The sequence below is a fragment of the Acomys minous genome (assembly GCF_964271855.1).
Source record: "Acomys minous genome assembly, chromosome: 13".
Classification (NCBI taxonomy): domain Eukaryota; kingdom Metazoa; phylum Chordata; class Mammalia; order Rodentia; family Muridae; genus Acomys; species Acomys minous.
In genome coordinates, this window is record NC_140495.1 from 14563382 (window position 1) to 14582137 (window position 18756).

At 42.9% G+C, this 18756-nt stretch overlaps 1 protein-coding gene across 6 annotated transcripts in view; it reads right to left on the bottom strand.

Annotated features, from left to right (window-relative positions):
* QRICH1 (glutamine rich 1) overlaps positions 1–18756 on the bottom strand; it is a 44517-nt gene that overhangs the window by 3196 nt on the left and 22565 nt on the right. For all 6 annotated transcript variants that reach the window (XM_084752648.1, XM_084752649.1, XM_084752651.1 and 3 more), the window contains 4 exons: positions 11713–11890; positions 10798–10952; positions 8110–8224; positions 259–367 (listed from right to left, as the gene is read on the bottom strand). In XM_084752648.1, coding sequence (XP_084608774.1) covers positions 259–367; positions 8110–8224; positions 10798–10952; positions 11713–11890 — 557 coding nt within the window. The remainder of the gene's footprint in view (positions 1–258; positions 368–8109; positions 8225–10797; positions 10953–11712; positions 11891–18756) is intronic.

Genomic DNA, 18756 nt, shown 5'->3' on the forward strand with positions numbered 1-18756 from the left:
AGCCATCCCCACTCCCAGGATCTGGGTAGGGCCATGTCCAACCACATTGTCCAGAGAAAAAACCGTATCAAAATGGAATGGAATCTAGAAACACTGCCCATTACCATTCCCTACACAAAAATGCAGTCAACTGGAATTCAACTAGCTCAAAATGTCTCAAGTGTGTCAGAGGAATACGGAAGTCCTCCTGCTGTTTTCACTCTTCACTGGGTGGACGCCAGCTGTAGACGCTATGTTTGTAGCTTCTAGAGCACTTACTTGGTGTTAAAGAACATGAGGGTGGTCAGCAGTGTGGAAGGGGAATGTGCCCCAAGCTGCTTGCACTCCCACAGCATCTCTTCAGTTACATGGCTGGGCAGAACATAGCCTAGGTGGAACAGAGCACAGCTGTAACCACTGGATGGCAGAAGCCCACAGACTAGGACTACACAGGAACACAGCTAACAGGGCAAATATCCTAAGGCGTGGTTAAATAATCTATGGTAGTTACAATAGGGATTCCTGGGTCTCAGGACCTAATAATGACCACTTGTTTCTAATTAAATTTCAAGGTGAAACCACTGCTGTGGTTGGTCTGGTTAACCATGGGCTTTCTATGACTGTTTCTACTTAAAAAAACCAACCACCCCCCCCACCCCCCCAGTGATCAACATGATCAGGGAAAAGGACTGTGCTTAAAGAAAGGCATGCTGGCGCACGCCTTTAATCCCAGCACTCGGGAGGCAGAGGCAGGCGGATCGCTGTGAGTTCAAGGTCAGCCTGGTCTACAAAGTGGGTCTAGGACAGCCAAGGCTACACAGAGAAAAACCCTGTCTCAAAAAACAAAAAACAAAACAACAAAAAAATTGGAAGAAAGTAAATTAATTACAGACATAGGCAAGCTCTGCTCATACATTCTGATTTCCTGGATGTGAATGTTAAGACTATTTGTACGGATATGCATTATGTGAGCGCCTGTTGCCTGGGAAGGTCAGGTGAGGCCATCTGACCCTGGAACTGGAGTTACAGATAGTTGAGAACCACTATGTGGGTGCTGGGAATTGAACTTGGGTCTTCTGCAATAACAAGTGCTTTTTAACCCCTGAAACATCTCTGCAGCCCTTAGATTGTATTTTCAGGGTGTCTAGGGCATAGAAATCTGGAACATATGCACCTGATCCATCTACTATTTCTGGAAAGCAAGGCAATTTCAGGAACAAAACAGAAGGCTGATACTTAAATTACTACAAGCTTCTCCCAAAAGAGCAGGTATTACTGTCATACCCAAGCAAACGTAGAGCTACAGGATTCAAAAGGCCAACATTCTGAACCTGAACAACTAGGAACACACAATTTTATCTGACCACTAAAACACCTTTATGTGCTCAAGTTCTTTAAACATGTGCAAGCATTTATACTGGGGGCATGGCTAGCAGATGAGCTCACACAACCTTCTTCTCCAAAGACGTTCAAAATTTTATAGGCCAGAAGTAAAGGTGGCACTTTCTAGAAGGAAGAAAAAACATTCTAGTACTACTTTAAAGCACTTCTTTCTATTTCTTATATTTTTGGTTGTGAGCCTGGCCTTTAATGGCTGAGCCATCTCTCCAGCCCAGCACTTCTATTTCTAAAAGGAATTTCTAGCTTGTTTCTTTGGTTGGTTAATCAAGGCAGGGTCCCTTCCTGATGCTGCTCATCTGCTCACTGCATACATTACAGCACAGCAGCAATGGGAAGCCCGACAACACAGGAAGAACAAGGAAGAACAGCACAACAGCCCTCTCCTCAGGAAAAAGACAGCGTCCTCTCTTATTTTGGTTTTTCTGTGTAGACCAGGCTGTCCTGGAACTCAAGAGATCTACCTGCCTCTGCCTCTAGAGTGTTGAGATTAAAAGCGTGTGGCATCCTGCCCAGCCTTTCTTTTTCCCCACCCCAAGATAGGATTTCTCTGTGAAGCCTTGGCTATACTGGACTCTATCTGTAGACACAGCTGGCATTGAACTTACGCTTTATTTTCGTGTATACAATTAAAAAGGACTTTTTGTCCTAGAGCTCACTTTGTAGAACAGGCTATCCTAAAACTCACAGAGAACTGCCTGCCTCTGCCTACAGAGTGCTGGGAAAAAGGCATGCACCACTACCATGTACCTAAAAAGAACTTTAATATGTGCACCAGGCTGGAGACTTGAAATTTACAGAGCTCCACCTACCTCCTCCTAGGAGTGCTGAGAATAAGGATAAGCTTCCCGCCCCGGCCCCCCAAAATCCCTTTTGTTTTGTTAGTTTTCTCTGTGTAACATAACCCTGGCTGACCTGGACTCAATTTGTACACCAAACTATTCTTAAAAGAGCAAACAAGGCACACTGTGGTAACATATGCCCATAATCTCTGTTCTAAAAGGCTGAGGCTGGATTACCAATCTAGTCCTGTCTGGCTTATACAAAAAGACAATTATTAAAAAAAGGCAAATAAAGATAATAAAAAGCATTTGGTGCTGTGCTGTTTTGAATTAATTTTATTCATTACTGTCTGCAGGTATACATGCAGATAGAGCATTCATACATAAAATATATAAATCTTTTTTTAAAAAACGAGTCACGTTTATCTTTATTTTCAGTGTTACTTCAAGCTCTACCCCAAGGACAGCTGATTTACTGTAGAAAGCATCTATCTTTATTAGGTAGACAATAACGGCGTGTGGGTTCTTAGCAGTACAAACTACAGAGGAAGCAGAGGGTTCACTTTCCATTTGGCAGTCTTCATCTTGGTGGCGGGCACTCCAGCTCACCCAATGATGAACATTACACGTGGGGTTGTTCATTTCTAGTCTTATTTTTGCCTTTTTTTTAAAAAAAGAGATTATTTATTGTATATGAGTGCTCTATTTGCATGTATACCCGCATGCCAGAAGATGGCATCAGATCCCAGTATAGATGGCTATGAGCCACGATGTGGTGGCCTAGAATTGAACTCAGGACCTCTGGAAGAGCAGACAGTGCTCTTAACCACTGAGCCGTCTCTCCATTCCCCTATTTTTGCCTTTTTGTAATTTCCCAGCAAAGGTTACAAGCACACCCTGGCACTTCTAAGTGGGATCTGGAGTATCAAAGTACTTGCAAGGTGAGTGACTTACCAGCTATGTCACCCCACATCCGGACAAGGCTCATAGCCCCCAGTCTTTGATATATACACCGCACACACAGGATTTACTTTATGTGTATGAGTGTTTGTCTGCATGTACATATAGGTGGGGATTCAAATCCCCTAAAAAGCAGTAAGCACTCCTTTAACCATTAAACCATCTCTCTGGTGTTAGCATTAAATATTTATTGATTTCTTGTGGGGACAGTATTGAACACAAGGCTAAGTACACATAGGCAAATACTACTGAGTTACATTGTCCAGGCTGGCCTTAATGTTATGATCTTGTCTCTACCTGAAAAGCATTATAGGCAAAATCATGTCTAGTTTCACTCTGTTAAGATTATCTTTTGCAAAAATAAGTTAAAATTCTTTTTTTTTTTTTTTTTTTTTTTTTTTTTTTTGGTTTTTCGAGACAGGGTTTCTCTGTGTAGCCTTGGCTGTCCTGGACTCACTTTGTAGACCAGGCTGGCCTCGAACTCACAGCGATCCGCCTGCCTCTGCCTCCCGAGTGCTGGGATTAAAGGCGTGCGCCACCACCGCCCGGCTAAATAAGTTAAAATTCTTTAAAAAAAAATTTCTTCATTATTATGTATACACTGTATGTACACCTGCAGGCCAGAAGAGGGCATTAGTCACATCATAGATGGTTATGAGCCACCACGCTGATACTGAGAATTGAACTCAGCATCTCTGGAAAAGCAGCCAGTGCTCTTAACCTCTGAGCCATCTCGCCAGATCCGTTAAAATTTTGAGTTGCAAGGTATTTTTTTTTTTTTAATTTATTATTTATCTAGTGCTCTGCCCGCATGTGCAGCTGCCTGCCACAAGAGGGCACCAGAGCTCATTACAGATGGTCATGGGAATTGAACTAGGGACCTTTGGAAGAGCAGACAGTGCTCTTACCCTCTGAGCCATCTCTTCAGCCCTTGAGTTGCGAGTTTTATACCATCCTGGTCACAAACTCTTGGATGTCTTCCGTCTTAAGGATCCACAGTAGTGCAGAGTCTACAGGTAGATGTAGATTTGTTGCAGGATATTTGATCCCACTGTGAACCCTGAGATTGTGAACTGTAAAAACCTGTTTGGTGTGGCTCAGTTCTAACACACACCTTTAATCCAAGAACTTTCTGTTTACTGTGAACAGGTGGTTATGGTGTGACTCAGCCCTAGCACACATCTTTATCCAAAAACTTTCTGAAAACAGGATTAAATAAAGTTAACGTAGGTCAAGAGGCTAAGCAAATAACCAGCTGACCGGAGGGACTTTGAGATGAAGGGTATTTCAGAGAGCGTGAAGAAAAGGTTTTGGGCTTTTTCCTTCAGGGACCTGAGTGGGAAGGTTAGCTGAGCGCTTTCTCTGCCTCTGTGACCTGGCAGGTTTCCACCCCAGGATCTGGCTCCTGAGTTATTGGTAAAAATCGAATGATTGGGATTATCTTAATTTTTAACATCATACATTCATTAGTTATAACCTTCTTTCCCCTTAAACCTACTTTGTGTGTGTGGGTATTTTGCCTGCATATATGTTTGTGTACCACATGCATGCTTGGTACCTACAGAACTGGAGTTATAGACAGCTGCCAGCCACCATGTGGGTGCTAGGGACTGAACCCAGGTCCTCTGTAAGAACAGCAAGTGAGCCAACTCTCAAGACACAACTTGCAAATTTCTCTTTCTCTCTCTCCCTTTTTGTTTCTTTTTGGTTTTTTAGATACGGTTTCTCTGTGTAGCCTTGTCTGTCCTGGACATGCTTTGTAGACCAGGCTGGCCTTGAACTCAGAGAAGCAACTGCTTCTGACTCTGAGTGCTGGGATTACAGGGTGTGTGTGTGTCCTCACCTAGTTAACTTATACATTCTTTAATATATATTTTTAATTTATTTATTCTTATTTTATGTGCACTGGTGTTTTACCTGCAAATATGTCTGTGTGAAGGTGTCAGATCTTGGAATTACAGACAACTGTGAGCTGCCATGTGGGTGATGGGAATTGAACCTGGATCCTCTAGAAGAGCAGTCAGTGCTGAGCCATCTCTCCAGCCCCTATAACTCCTAAATTTTTATTAAGTTCATGTTACTAGTTTCTCTTTCAGATTGTGTTTCTGATATTATATCTTAAAAAGTCATCACCGCTGGGCATGGCGGTACACACCTTTAATCCCAGCACTCAGGAGACAGAAGGTAAGTCATTGTGAATTCAAGGCCAGCCTGGTCTACAAAGCAGGTCCATGATAGCCAAGGCTCCACAGAGAAACCCTGTCTTGAACTGTGTACCCCCCCCCCCCAAAAAAACCAGTCATCACCATTTCAAAGGTTAATGTGATATTCTCTTGTTAATGGGTATGTATACCTACACATGCATGGATAGAGGCTGCAGGCTGAAATCAAGTGTCTTCTTTTTTTTAAAATATTTTATTTATTTAATGCATCTGAGCACTCCGTCTCATGTACAGGTAGGTGCATGTCAGAATAGGGCATCAGAGCACACTTACAGATGGTTGTGAGCCACCAAGTGGTTGCTGGGAATTAAACTCAGGACTTCTGGAAGAGCAGCCAGGGCTCTTAACTGCTGAATCATTTCTCCAGCCCCTCAAGTGCATTCTTTTTATTTATTTATTTTGGTTTTTTGAGACAGGGTTTCTCTGTATAGCCTTGGCTGTCCTATACTCGCTTTGTATACCAGGCTGGCCTTGAACTCATAGTGATCCGCCTGCCTCTACCTCCTGAGCGCTGAGATTAAAGGTATGCGCCACCACGCCCAGACTCTAGTGTATTGGAAAACACCAATTCAGCTGAACTGCCTGGACAGATAAGCCTTTATGTTTCCCAGGGGTGGGATTAAAGGCCACATACAGCTTTTTCACATAGATGCTGGAAATATGAACTCAGGCTACATGCTTGTACACCAAGCAGTTTGCCCAATGAGCCATCTCCCCAGTTTTCTTTTGTTAAAGATTTCATTATTTAAAGTGTAAGGGTATTTTGCTTGCATGTGTGTCTGTGTACTATATGAGTAGCTTGTGCTTAAGAAGTCCAGTAGAAGCTAGGCGTGGTGGTACACACCTGTAATCCCAGCCCTGGGGAGGCAGAGGCAGGGGGATCACTCTGAGTTTGAAGCCAGCCTGGCCTACAAAGGGAGTCCAGGACAGCCAGGGCTACACAGAGAGCCCTCATCTAAAGAACAAAAACAAAACACAACCCTCAAAACAAAAAATCCAATAGAGGGGCTGGAGAAATGGTTCAGCAGTTAAGAGCACTGCAGCTCCCCCAGAAGACCCAGGTTCAATTCCCAGCAATGACATGGCAGCTCATAACTGTCTGAAACTCCAGTTCCATCAGATCTGACAGTCTCACACAGACACATGTGCAGTCAAGATGCCCCACAACCCTCAAAACAAAAATATAAACCAACAAGCAAACTCCCCAAAGTACATAAAAGTAAGTAAACATTATAAAGAAATCCAGTAGAAGATATCAGATGCATCCTATAAAATATAAGTCTAGGGCCGGGTGTGGTGGCGCCCGCGTTTAATCTCAGCACTTGGGAGGCAGAGGCTGGTGGATCACTGTGAGTTCCAGGCCAGCCTGGTCTACAAAGTGAGTCCAGGACAGCCAAGGCTACACAGAGAAACCCTGTCTCGGAAAAAAAATAATAAATTAATAAAATAATAAAAATAAAATAAAAGTCTAAGTTTTATATTTAAGTCTGTGACTCATTTTGTACAAGTTAATTTTGTGCAAGTTTAAGGACTGAGTGTACATTAAACTTTCTGAACATGAACGCCTAGTTCTAGTCCCATTTATTAAAATGATTATCTGTTCTGTGTTAAATTGAACTTCTCATCTGCCAAAGTTAAAATTATTACATTTGGTTGAATAGTTCTATTTTTGGAATCTCATATGGTCCACTGAAGTTATTTGTTCACAAAAAAACCTGACATGGGCCGGCAGTGGTGGTAGACGCCTGTAATCCCAGAGGTAGAGGCAGGTGAATCTTTTTCTTTTTGGTTTTTGGAGACAGGGTTTCTCTGTGTACCCTGGGCTGTCCTGGACTTACTTTGTAGACCAGGCTGGCCTTGAACTCACAGTGGAGGCCAGCCTGGTCTACAGAGGGAGTTCCAAGACAGCCAGGGCTACACAAAGAAATTCTGTCTCATCTGGGTGTGGTGGTGCACGCCTTTAATCCTAGCACTTAGGAGGCAGAAGCAGGTGGATCACTGTGAGTTCGAGGCCAGCCTGGCCTACAAAGAGAGTCTCGGGAGGGAGGGGGAGGGATAGGGAGAGGGAGAGAGAGAGAGAGAGAGAGAAAAGGAATCCTGTCTCAAACCAACCACCCAAACAATAACAAAAACAAAAAAGCCCTGACAGGCTGGAGAGATGTCTCAGTGGTTAAGATGTTACTAGTTAGTGTCTCTCAAAACTTGGATAAACAAAATGTGATATATCCATAAATGGAAAATTATTTAGAACTAAAAATGAGAAGGGGCTGGAGAGATAACTCAATAGTTTATATATTATTATGTATATAGTGCTCTGCCTGCATGCATACTTGCAGGCCAAAGAGTATATCAGATCACATTATAGATGGTTGTGAGCTATCATGTGGTGGTTGCTGGGAACTGAGCTAAAGACCTCTGAGCCATCTCTCCAGCCTAAGACAAGCTTTCTATGTAGCCTTGTCTGGTCTGGAGCTCCTGGAGATCCACCTGACTGTGCCTGAGTGCTGGTATGTGCCACCACACCCAGCATACCTATTCATCTTAGAGCCCAAGTAGAAGGCTGGAGTGATGGCTCAGGGGTTAAGAGAACTGTGCCTGTTCTTCCAGAGAAGTGTTCAATTCCCTAGAACCCACATGGTAGCTCACAACTCTCTGTAATCAAGTTTCAAGGGATCTGATACACTTCCACAGACAAGATATATATATAGTCAAAGAAAAAGGCCCAAGTGCAAAAGAAAAAAAAAAATCAAAAACTAGGAAATTCTTACCAAGTGGAGTAACCCGGGGCTGTACGTCCTTTAGAACTTCATGTAACCACTCGGTGAAACGAACATAGTAAAGATCAGAAAAGATGTCATCCACTCTTCCATTTTCAAAAAGATACTGAAAGGACAGTAATTAACAAATGCTATTGGTAGTCTCTTGAGTAAAATCTTTGGAAAAACAAAACATTTTTCACTACTACTACTGCCTTACCCTAGCCATTCTAACAACAACAAAAATGAGGTCAGATATGCCCTGCTTCTGTCATTTCCACAGCACGCCTTAAATCACATGACTAGGTATGTACCTTACTGAGAGGTGAATCAATGAGGGGTCTCATTTGAATACTATTCCACAGTTATGGGGAGTCGAGGATGGCTCAGCAGGGAAGAGCACTCACCACTCTTGAAGATCTAGGTTCAGCACCTAGCACCCATAGTCACTCCTGCAAGCATTTAAGACTCATATATACAGAAGTACTCACAAATACACATGAAATAAAATGATTCTGAAAAATCATGAATAAACTGGTGGGGGTCACGCACCTGTTAAATTTTGTTTAGTTTTTTGAGATCGGGCCTCACTATGTAACTTGGATGGCCTGGACCTCACAAAACAGAACAAATTAGCCTTGAATTCTGAGCTCCAGCAGCCTCTGCTCTCCAACCGCCCCGTGCGGGGATTAAAGGCAAGTACTACCATGTCCAGCTCTAATTTTGTTTAGATTTATATATCTGAGTGTTTCCACATGTATGCCTGGTGTCCTTGGATGTCAGAAGAAAGCATTGGATCTCCTGGAACAGAAGTTAGGAATGGCTGGGGGCCACCATGTGGGTGCTGGAAACTGACCACTGGTCCTCTGTAAGTACAGTAGGTACTCTTAGCTGCTGAACCATCTCTCCAACCTCAGGACATGCAAGTCTTAATTTCTTTGTTTGTAAATGGAGATTTCTACATTACAATTGCCTTCTATGAATAGAGACAGCACACAGAATAGTTCATGGAGTTCTGAGTTAGGGTCAGAATACACTAGGAGCCTTGCTTTTCTCAGAGCCAGGCAACAGAGTGAGCTCCAATACACGAACAGGTCTTCTGCCATCGTACTGGGGCACTCTACTCTCAAGTCTTGACATTTATCTACTTCTGTTCCCACGAACTACCATTCTGCAGTCCCCATTATCCCTCATCTTATAGCTCCTGAAAAACTAAGGAGATTTGTATACAATCTTAGCCATACGCCTTCAAAATAAATATCCTGGATGAATGTAAGGTACAATAAAAGCTATACTAGAGTGCTAGATTTTGAATAACTTCATAAAAACTATATACTTACTTTAACAAAATATATTATATAAATGCTTTGTAATTTAACAAAAAAAGTTAAGTATTAAATACTTCACACCTTCATCGGGCTTAGACAACAAGCACTTTTATGAACTGAGCCACTTCACTGGTCGCCATTAAATATTATTTATTTATTTATTTATTTATTTATTTATTTATTTATTTACACAATGTTCTGTCTGCTCGCCAGAAGAGGGCACCAGATCACATTATAGATGGTTGTGAGCCACCATGTGGTTGCTGGGAATTGAACTCAGGTCCTTTGGAAGAGCAGCCAGTTTTCTTAACCTCTGAGCCATCTCTCCAGCCCCTACATTATTTTAACTCATGGTTTTCTAGGTGGTAGAATTCTATACTTACTTGTACATATTCTTTTCTAAAGTGAACATGTAGGCTTTTGGGTTTTTTGTTTTTTGTTTTTTTTTTTTGGATAGCTATATACTCTTTTGTTTCTGGTTTTTTGTTTTGTTTGTTTTTTGTTTTGTTTTGTTTTTGAGACAGGGTTTCTCTGTGCAGCCTTGGCTGTCCTAGACTCACTTTGTAGACAAGGCTGGCCTCAAACTCAGTGATATGCCTGCCTCTGCCTCCTGAGTGCTGGCTGGGATTAAAGGTGTGCGCCACGATACTTGTTTGCTTGCTTTGGTGTTTTTGTTTTTCGAGACAAGGCTTCTTTGTGTAGCCTTTTTCTTTTTTTTTCCTTTGTGTAGCCTTCACTGTCCTAGACTCACTTTGTAGACCAGGCTGGCCTCAAATTCGGAGATTTCCATGCCTCTGCCTCCCAAGAGCTGGGATTAAAGGCATGCGCCACCACTACCCAGCTTGGTATATACTCTTTATTGTGATTTTTCTTTGAATTTAATTTGTTATAATTATTCAGACTACATGCCTATACCATTCTTTGGCTACACCTGAACAGTGGCTCTAAGTTTACTGCATGCAGTGTCCTTGGTTGGTGCAACAGCTTATGTAGGGCCCCTAGGCCTTTGTTTAAAACAAAAAACAAAAACTGGGTGCTGGTGGGGCACACCTTTAATCTCAGCACCTGGAGACAGGGAAGGTAGACTTTAGTGAGTTTGAGGCCAGCCTGGTCTACAGAGGAATTTCAAGAAGGCCAGGGCTACACAGAGAAACCCTGCCTTGAACCCTCCACCGCCCCCAAAAGGGCAGGATCTATGTAGCCCTGGCCACGAGGATTTCATGAAAATCAGCTTGTCTCTGCCTCCCTCCCAAGTGCTAGAATTAAACACGTGTACCACAGTCCTTTTCCCCCCACTTATCATTTTCACTAATTTGAAAACATTCAATGGTGACACAGTTTAAACACGTTCACGTGAAGACCTGTTTCTTACCTTTTGTATACACAAGAAAATATAGTAGAGCACATCTGGGTCATATGGTTCCCCTTCTCCATTTCGAGCTTCCCGTGTCATTAAACAGAGGCCATAATTCAATTCGGCCACAGCAGAGGAGATCAGATCTTCTTGGAATCGTAGCAACTGGCGCCCTGCAACATGAAGTCCTAAGGGTGAACGGGAGTCCTAGCCACTGTGATGGCGCGAGCGCTTGCTCACTTTGTTGAAAGGACACTGTCCATCAGGGTTCTGGCTATGAATGGCCACTTACAGCTGTGATCACAACTGCTCTTTATGTAGTAACATAAACTAGTGTAATAGTTTAGGTTTAGTTTAGGTTTCTTTTCCCTAAGGGCCAAGAACTAAAGACAGAAGAACCCAGAAGCCATACTGTAAGATGAGCAAGTAAATGAGCCAAAACCAAGACAGAGGTTTTTGTTTGTTTGTTTGTTTGTTTGTTTGAGACATGGTTTCCTAGTGTAGCTCTGGCTGTCCTGGAACTAGCACTGTAGCCCAGGCTGGCCTCCAACTCACAGCGATCCACCTGCCTCTGCCTCTGGAGTGCTGGGATTAAAGGCCTGTGCCACCACCGCTAAGCTCGGTTTTTTTTTTTTTTAAGTTTTCTCCAAGACAGATTTTAAACACAACCAACTAGCACTTCTCAGTTCTGCCCAGAAGCCATTCCTCTCTGGTGTCTTTTGTTGACTCTAGAAGCCCACAAATCTAAAAGCCTGGTCCTGGACAAATCCCTTAAATCCTGCTCATTTCACAAGATGAAGACTGAACCCGGCTCATGACGACACAAAGTATTCTAAGTGCATTCTCTAGCCCTCAGAACCAGGGATGTCACTCGCCTGTGTTTCTCCTACTTGCATTTTAGACATACTCCATTATGTCCCCCCCAACACTCACTCCCAATGGGGGCCAATCTGTTTTGAGCATCCTTTTCTAGTTCAGCATTCTTGGTCTGAGCCCAGTTTTTCCATACTTCAAGCCCTTCTTCTGGCTTCAAAGAATTTGGAAGCAGAAGTTCTGGTGAAGGCTGTGGTTGTGACTGTGGCTCAACTTCTGTAACCTGAACAGTTTGTGCCTAGGAGAGAGAAATCACCAGAAAGTCAATATTGTTTTTCATTAGGACCTTTAGTAAAAATAACAGAAAATGAAACTTAACTGTTCATTCAACTAGGAAACTAGGAAACACAAAAACAACAACAAAACAACTCTGCTTGCAGCCCTGTTTTCAGGCTTGGGAGAATTTATGTGGCTGGGGGGAGGGGAGCTGGGCAGGGGTGGCACACCCCTTTACTCCCAGCACTCTGCTGACAGCAGCAAGATGGTCTTGGTGAATTCCATCCCAGCCTGGTCTACATAGTGTGTTCCAGGACAGCCAAGGATACAGAAAAATCCTGTCTTAAACCACCCTTCAGCCCCGCCCCCACAAGAGGACAAGAAAAAGAAACATACACATAAAATTAAAAAAAAACAAAAAACCCTGACAACGTCAATACCCCAAGATTGCCCTAGACCTCTCTGAAGAGCACAGAGGCCAAGTATCAGTCTTTTAAAATCTCCCTAAAAGGCTTATTTTCAAACACTGCTTCAAAGTTTCACTATGCAAATAAACCTTTTTTTTTTTTTTTTTTGACAAAGTTTCTCTGTGTAGTCTTGGCTATCCTGGACTCCCTTTTGTACACCAGGCTGGCCTTGAACTCCCAGAGACCCACCTGCCTCAGCCTCCCTAGAGCTGGTGCTGGAATTAAAGGCGTGTGCCACCACACCCCCCTTTTTTTTTTTTTAAGATGGGGTTTTGGTGTAGCCTTGGCTGTCCTGCACTCCCTTTGTAGACCACTAAAATGTTTATAAAGTAACTGAAAACATCTGGTTAGAGACCTAAGAAGGCCACACATCTAACAAACTCCCAATGAGAAAGAAGGTTGCTAAACTGTAGATCACATATACAGTTCCAAAGCCAAGCATGGTGGCCCACCCCTTTAATCCCAGCACTAGGGAGGCAGAAGCCAGCTCTGAGCTCAAGACCAGTCTGGTCTACAAAGCGAAGCAAGGACAGCTAGGACTCTGTTACACAGAGAAACCCTATCTTGAAAAACTAAATACAAAACAAAGCATGTCCGGTTCCAAAAGTAGCGATTCTTAAAACTTAAGTGCAAATATAGTGGAACAAATACGCAATTCTAGCAGTTGGAAGAAAAATAAAGGGATAAAGAGGTCAAAGGCACACTCAGCTACATAATGAGTTAATGGCCAAGTAGCTTAATAAAACCCTGTATCAACCCAAAATAAAACAAACAAAAATTAAGTTATACCTTTAAAATGACCTAAATTGGTAAGAAACAAAACAAAACAAAACATTTCAGGGTCTTCTATGAGGAGGGCCTAGAATACACACTGATGAGGCTGGAGTAGTAGGTGTGTGGTCTACCAGTTATGCAGCCCTAGAGCCCATCTCCAGCACCTGAGGAAACTGGATATGGCAGCACCTCCTGCCTGAAATCTTTTTTTGTTTGTTTGTTTTGTTTTGTTTTGTATGAGTGCTCTAACTGCATGTACACCCGCAGGCCAGAAGAGGGTGTCAGATCACATTACAGATGGTTGTGAGCCACTATGTGGTTGCTGAGAACTGAACTCAAGACCTCTGGAAGAACAGTCAGTGCTCTTAACCTCTAAGCCATCTCTCCAGCCCCCCTGCCTGCAATCTTTTAAATGCAAATGTCAAGGCTGCAGAAACAGAAGTTCAAGGTCATCCTGAACTGACAGCAAGTTCTGGGGGGGGGGGGGGGGGGAGGATACAAAAAGAACTTTCCCAGTTGAGGTGGGAATAATGAAACGTGCCTATAATCCCAGCAATGGGGGTGGGGTGAGAGCAATGTTTCCCTGGAGATTTTAGTCTACATCATTTACAGAAAGGGGGGGGGGGGGGGGGAAGCTGAAGACTGTTGCTACTGTGCAATCAGAGGTAAACCTTAAGAATCTTCATCAACTTTCCAGCTTATAAGAGTCCTGGTTTTTTTGTTGTTGTTTGTCTTTCTTGAGACAGGGTCTCTCTGTGTAGCCTTGGCTGTTTTGGACTTACTTTGTAGACCAGGCTGGCCTCGAACTCACAATGATCCGACTGCCTCTGCCTCCCTAGTGCTGGGATTAAAGGTGTGCGCCACCACATCTTGTATTTTTTCAACCAGAATGGTTTCAGGATGGCCTTATCTTCTTGCTTTAGCCTCCTAAGTGTTTTGGAACTACGGGCATGAGACACCATGCCAGCTTCAAGTTCTCCCTTTTGTAATTAATACTTTCATCCCTAAGAATATAATCTATTTTCTGTCTCTCTCCTTCTTGTTTTTGGTTTTTTTTTTTTTTTTTTAGACAGGGTTTCTCTGGGTAGCTCTGGCTGTCCTGGAACTTGCTCTGTAGACCACGCTGGCCTAGAACTCAGAAATCCACCTGTCTCTGCCTTGAGTGCTGGGATTAAAGCATGTGCCACCACAAAGACAGGAGACACTATTCTGAAAGAATGGGTCCATCATCAATGGTCTCAAGTGACAACATCATGAACATTTATTACCATTCCAAAAAGGTTAGACAACCTCAAAGCACATCGCTAACGTAAACTCTTGGTTCTTACACTGTTCCTCAAGCAACCCTATTAGCCTCTCATCTCTAAAGTCTGAGTATATATAAAGTCTAGAATATAAAATTATTTATTTCTAAAACCTGACAAAGCCAGGTGTTAGTGGCATATGCCTTTAATCCCAGTGTTTGAGAGACAGAGGCAAGTGGACCTCAGTATGAAGGCTAGCCTGGTCTATAGAAGTGAGTTCTAAGACAGCCAGAGCTGTTACACAGAGAAACCCTGTTTCAAAACATCCTTGCCCCAGACATGTTTATTTTTCTTTCATGTGCACTGATGTTTTGCCTCCATCTATTTCTATGTGAGAGGGCCAGATCCTTGGAACTTGAGTTACAAACTGCCATGGTGCTAGGAATTGAACCTAGGTCCTCTGGAAAAACAGCCAGTGCCCTTAACCACTAAACCATCTATCCAGTCCAGAATATCAAATAATTTCAACTGAAAGCAAAACTGTTTCTACACACTTGAATATTTAACCGCAAAGAATTTTTAAAAACTATCCTATTAGCTTAGGGAGATAAAACAATAGTTTGTGGCACTGTCCTAAGACTGAAAGCTGTTCTGTTTGGATGGAGGACTCATCCTAAAGGGACTGTAAACAAAAGCTGTGGTAGAGTACTTGTGTAGCATGCACAAGTCCTTGGGGACAATCTCTACCACCCTGTAAACAAATAAAATGTTAAGACCTGTTTACTATCATGGGAAAACCTAAAATGAATATCCAAAAAAGGAGGAGGTAGCAGGGCATGGTGGTGCACGCCTTTCACCCCAGCAGAGGCAGGTGGATCTCTGAGTTTGAGGCCAACCTGGTCTACAGAGTAAGTTCCAGAACAGCCAAGCCTACACAGAGAAGCCCTATCTTGAAAAAACAAAAACACCAATTTTCTACATTTCTGGCTTAAGACAGTGAGGGGCTTAAACCCAGGGTTTTGTGTGCTACACAAGAACTCTAGCAACCAGCTACATCTTTAGCCATGAGCTCAGCTCCTTGAGAGGTAAGCACCATACTCTGAGGAGCACCATCATTCAGGTTAAGGGAAGACAGAGACTTTGGAAAACTTTTCTACACCCTCTGGTCAGATGTGCACGAAAGGATGCACAAATGCAGAACTTGTAAAATCTGATGGAGCCTATTTACATATAAGAATTGAAGCTGAAACCGGTTGGAGGTGGCACATACATGTCACAAAAAGAAAATTTTATAAAATGTATAACTGATAAAAATATGTTCTGTCTTGTGTCTTCTGAATATATATATTTTTAAATTTCCCCCCTTCAAGACAGGGTTTCTATGTATAGACCTGGCTATCCTGAAACTCTCTCTGTAGACCAGGCTGGCCTTGAACCCAGAGACTCAGTGCCTCTGCCTCCCTAAGTGCTGGGACTAAAGCTGTGCACTACCCTGTCTGGCTCATAAGATTTTTCTGTGTGCGCGCACATGGATAAATACACCCATGTGCATATATTAGGAAGACAGCGGAAGAACAGAGGTTCTGCTTGCTCTATCACTTAAGTTTTATTCCCCTGAGACAGGTTCTCTCATTGCAGTTCAAGGTGACTATTTTGGGCTAGGCTGTCACCACTGAGTTCCTAGGATTCATTTGTCTCTATTCCCCGTGCTGAAGCCACATTCTTGGGCAAGCCTGGCATATCTACAGAGGTGCTGGGTCATCTCTCCAGGCCCTTCTTTTCTTTGTCTTTAATTTAAAATTGACTTTATGCATATGAGTGCTTTGTCTGTGCCTCATATCTTTAAGAGACCTGAAGAGAGGCTAGACATGGTGGTGCACACCTTTAATTCAAGGCAGAGAGACAGGACAACCTCTGTGAGTTGAGGCAAGCCTGGTCTACATTCCAAGTTAAGGGACAGCCAGGACTACACAGAGAGACCCTGTCTCAAAGACAAAACAAGTTGGGCACGGTGACGCATGCCTTTAATCCCAGCATTCAGGAAACATCTCTGTGAATTCAAGGCCAGTGTAGTCTACAAAGCGAGTACCAGTAGAGCCAGGAATCAATCTCTCTCTCTCTCTCTCTCTCTCTCTCTCTCTCTCTCTCTCTCTCTCTCTCTCCCTCTCCCTCCCTCTCTCTCTCTCTCTCTCTCACACACACACACACACACACACACACACACACACACACACACACTGTTTTAAAAGCCAAAACCAAATCAAAACAAAGAGGAAGTTACAGAAGGCAATGGATGCCATGATACTCAGATTATAGAGTATTATGAACCACCATGTGGCACTGAAAATCAAAGCCAGGTCCCCTGTAAAAGTAGCCATTGGCTCTTAACTGATGAGCAATCTCTTTTTCTTTATTGAAAAAAAGCTGGGCAGTGGTGGTGCACACCTTTAATACCAGCACTTGGGAGGCAGAGGCAGGTAAATCTGTGTTTGAGGCCATCTGTTAACGCCATTTCCAGGGGGATTTTACATCCTCTTTTGGCCTCCACAGACAATACACATACATGGTGCAGAGATATAGATACAGGCAAAACACTCATATACATAAAAATAAAAATAAGCCAATGAGCAATCAGCCAGGTAGTCAATCAGCGCACATCTTTGAGATCCCAGAGGCAAATCTCAAGTTAAAGGCCAATGTGATCTAAGAGGGAGTTACAGGACAACCAGGGCTACATAAAGACACTGTCTCAAAAAGGCGAAAATAAGAAAAATCCAGACATATCATAATGAAGATAACAAAACTCCACAACTAAAGCCAGATGTACTGGTGTACACACACATTGGTCTCACTACTTGAGAGGTTGAGGCAAAAGAACCAGTTAAATGGGGCTGGAGAATGGTTCAATGGTTAAGAACACTGTCTGCTCTTCCAAAGACCTGGGTTCAATTCCCAGCACCAACACGGCAACCTCATTAACTGTAACTTCAGTTACATCCTTACACCAATGCACATAAGATTAAATAAATAAATTTAAAAAAAAAGAACAATTTAAACCCAGATCACTCCCAGTCTAGATAACCAATAATATTCCATCCCAAAAGAAAAATATCTAAAAGTAGAGCTAGTTTCTACAGATAATGCCTGACAAATACTGAGAATAAAAAAGAATGGAAAAGACACAGAAACAGATGGAAGTGAAAGCGAGGTCAAGAAAAGAAGGTTTTCCTATAAATATAGGCTTTTGTTGTTTGGTTTTTCAAGATTGGGTTTCTCTGTGAACTCACTCTACAGACCAGGCTAGCCTCGAACTCAGAGATCCACCTGCCTCTGCTGGGAATAAAGGCATGCACTACCATGCCAGGCATAAATACAGTTTTAAAGAAGGTCAATATGAAGGATTCCAGAAAAGGCATGGCCCTCACCAACTCACTGTTAACTGTAAAATTCAACACTTTCTCACCAGCTCTTCTTATGGTTCAATTCACAGCACAGCTGTCTTCTCCGTAAGCTATTACATGGTATTAACATGGAAAAACCTGCCTTGCTATTTGGCGTAGGCAGACTCTGACCCTGTGATCCAAATTGCATCAGGCTCTGAAGCTCTGGTATTATACAAGCATATACAACAGCAGGACAGTTGCTAATTTCCTCATCTTTTGCCATTTTTTCCACTCCTCTGTTCTGAGACAAGGTATCATTATGTCGTCCTGGATCTCAGTGATCTCCCTGCCTCGGCCTCCCAAGTACCAGCATTGTAAGTGTGTACCCCACATCCAGCACCTTTCGAGACAGGGTTTCTCTGTGTAGCCCTGGCTGTCCTAGACTCACTTTGTAGACCAGGCTGGCCTCAAACTCACAGCGATCCACTTGCCTCTGCCTCCCGAGTGCTGGGATTAAAGGCGTGCACCATCATGCCCAGCTCTCAATAGATCTATTAAGAGGTATTTTAGGTCTTTTAATTTATTTGTACCATATTCAAAGATAACTAAAGGAAAAACTATCTCATAAGCTCTCCACCAGGAATTTACTACTTGTGTGCTGATTAACAGTTCAACTACAGCTGTTAATGTAAACAGCCTATGAACCATAGGTAACAATTTGGGGTCTTCCATTCCTCATAGCATTAACTTTACTCACCATAAAAGATATTATTAGGGGCTGTAGAGATGGCTCAGAGGTTAAGAGCACGGCTGGCTCTTCCAAAGGTCTTCAGTTCATTTCCTAGCAACCACATGATGGCTCATAACCATCTATAATGAGATCTGCTACCCTATTCTGGCATACAGGTGTACATGCAGGCAGAACACTATACACAATAAGTAAATAAATAAATCATTCTAGGCCAGCCTGGTCTACAAAAGCGAGTCCAGGACAGTCAAGGCTACACAGAGAAACCATGT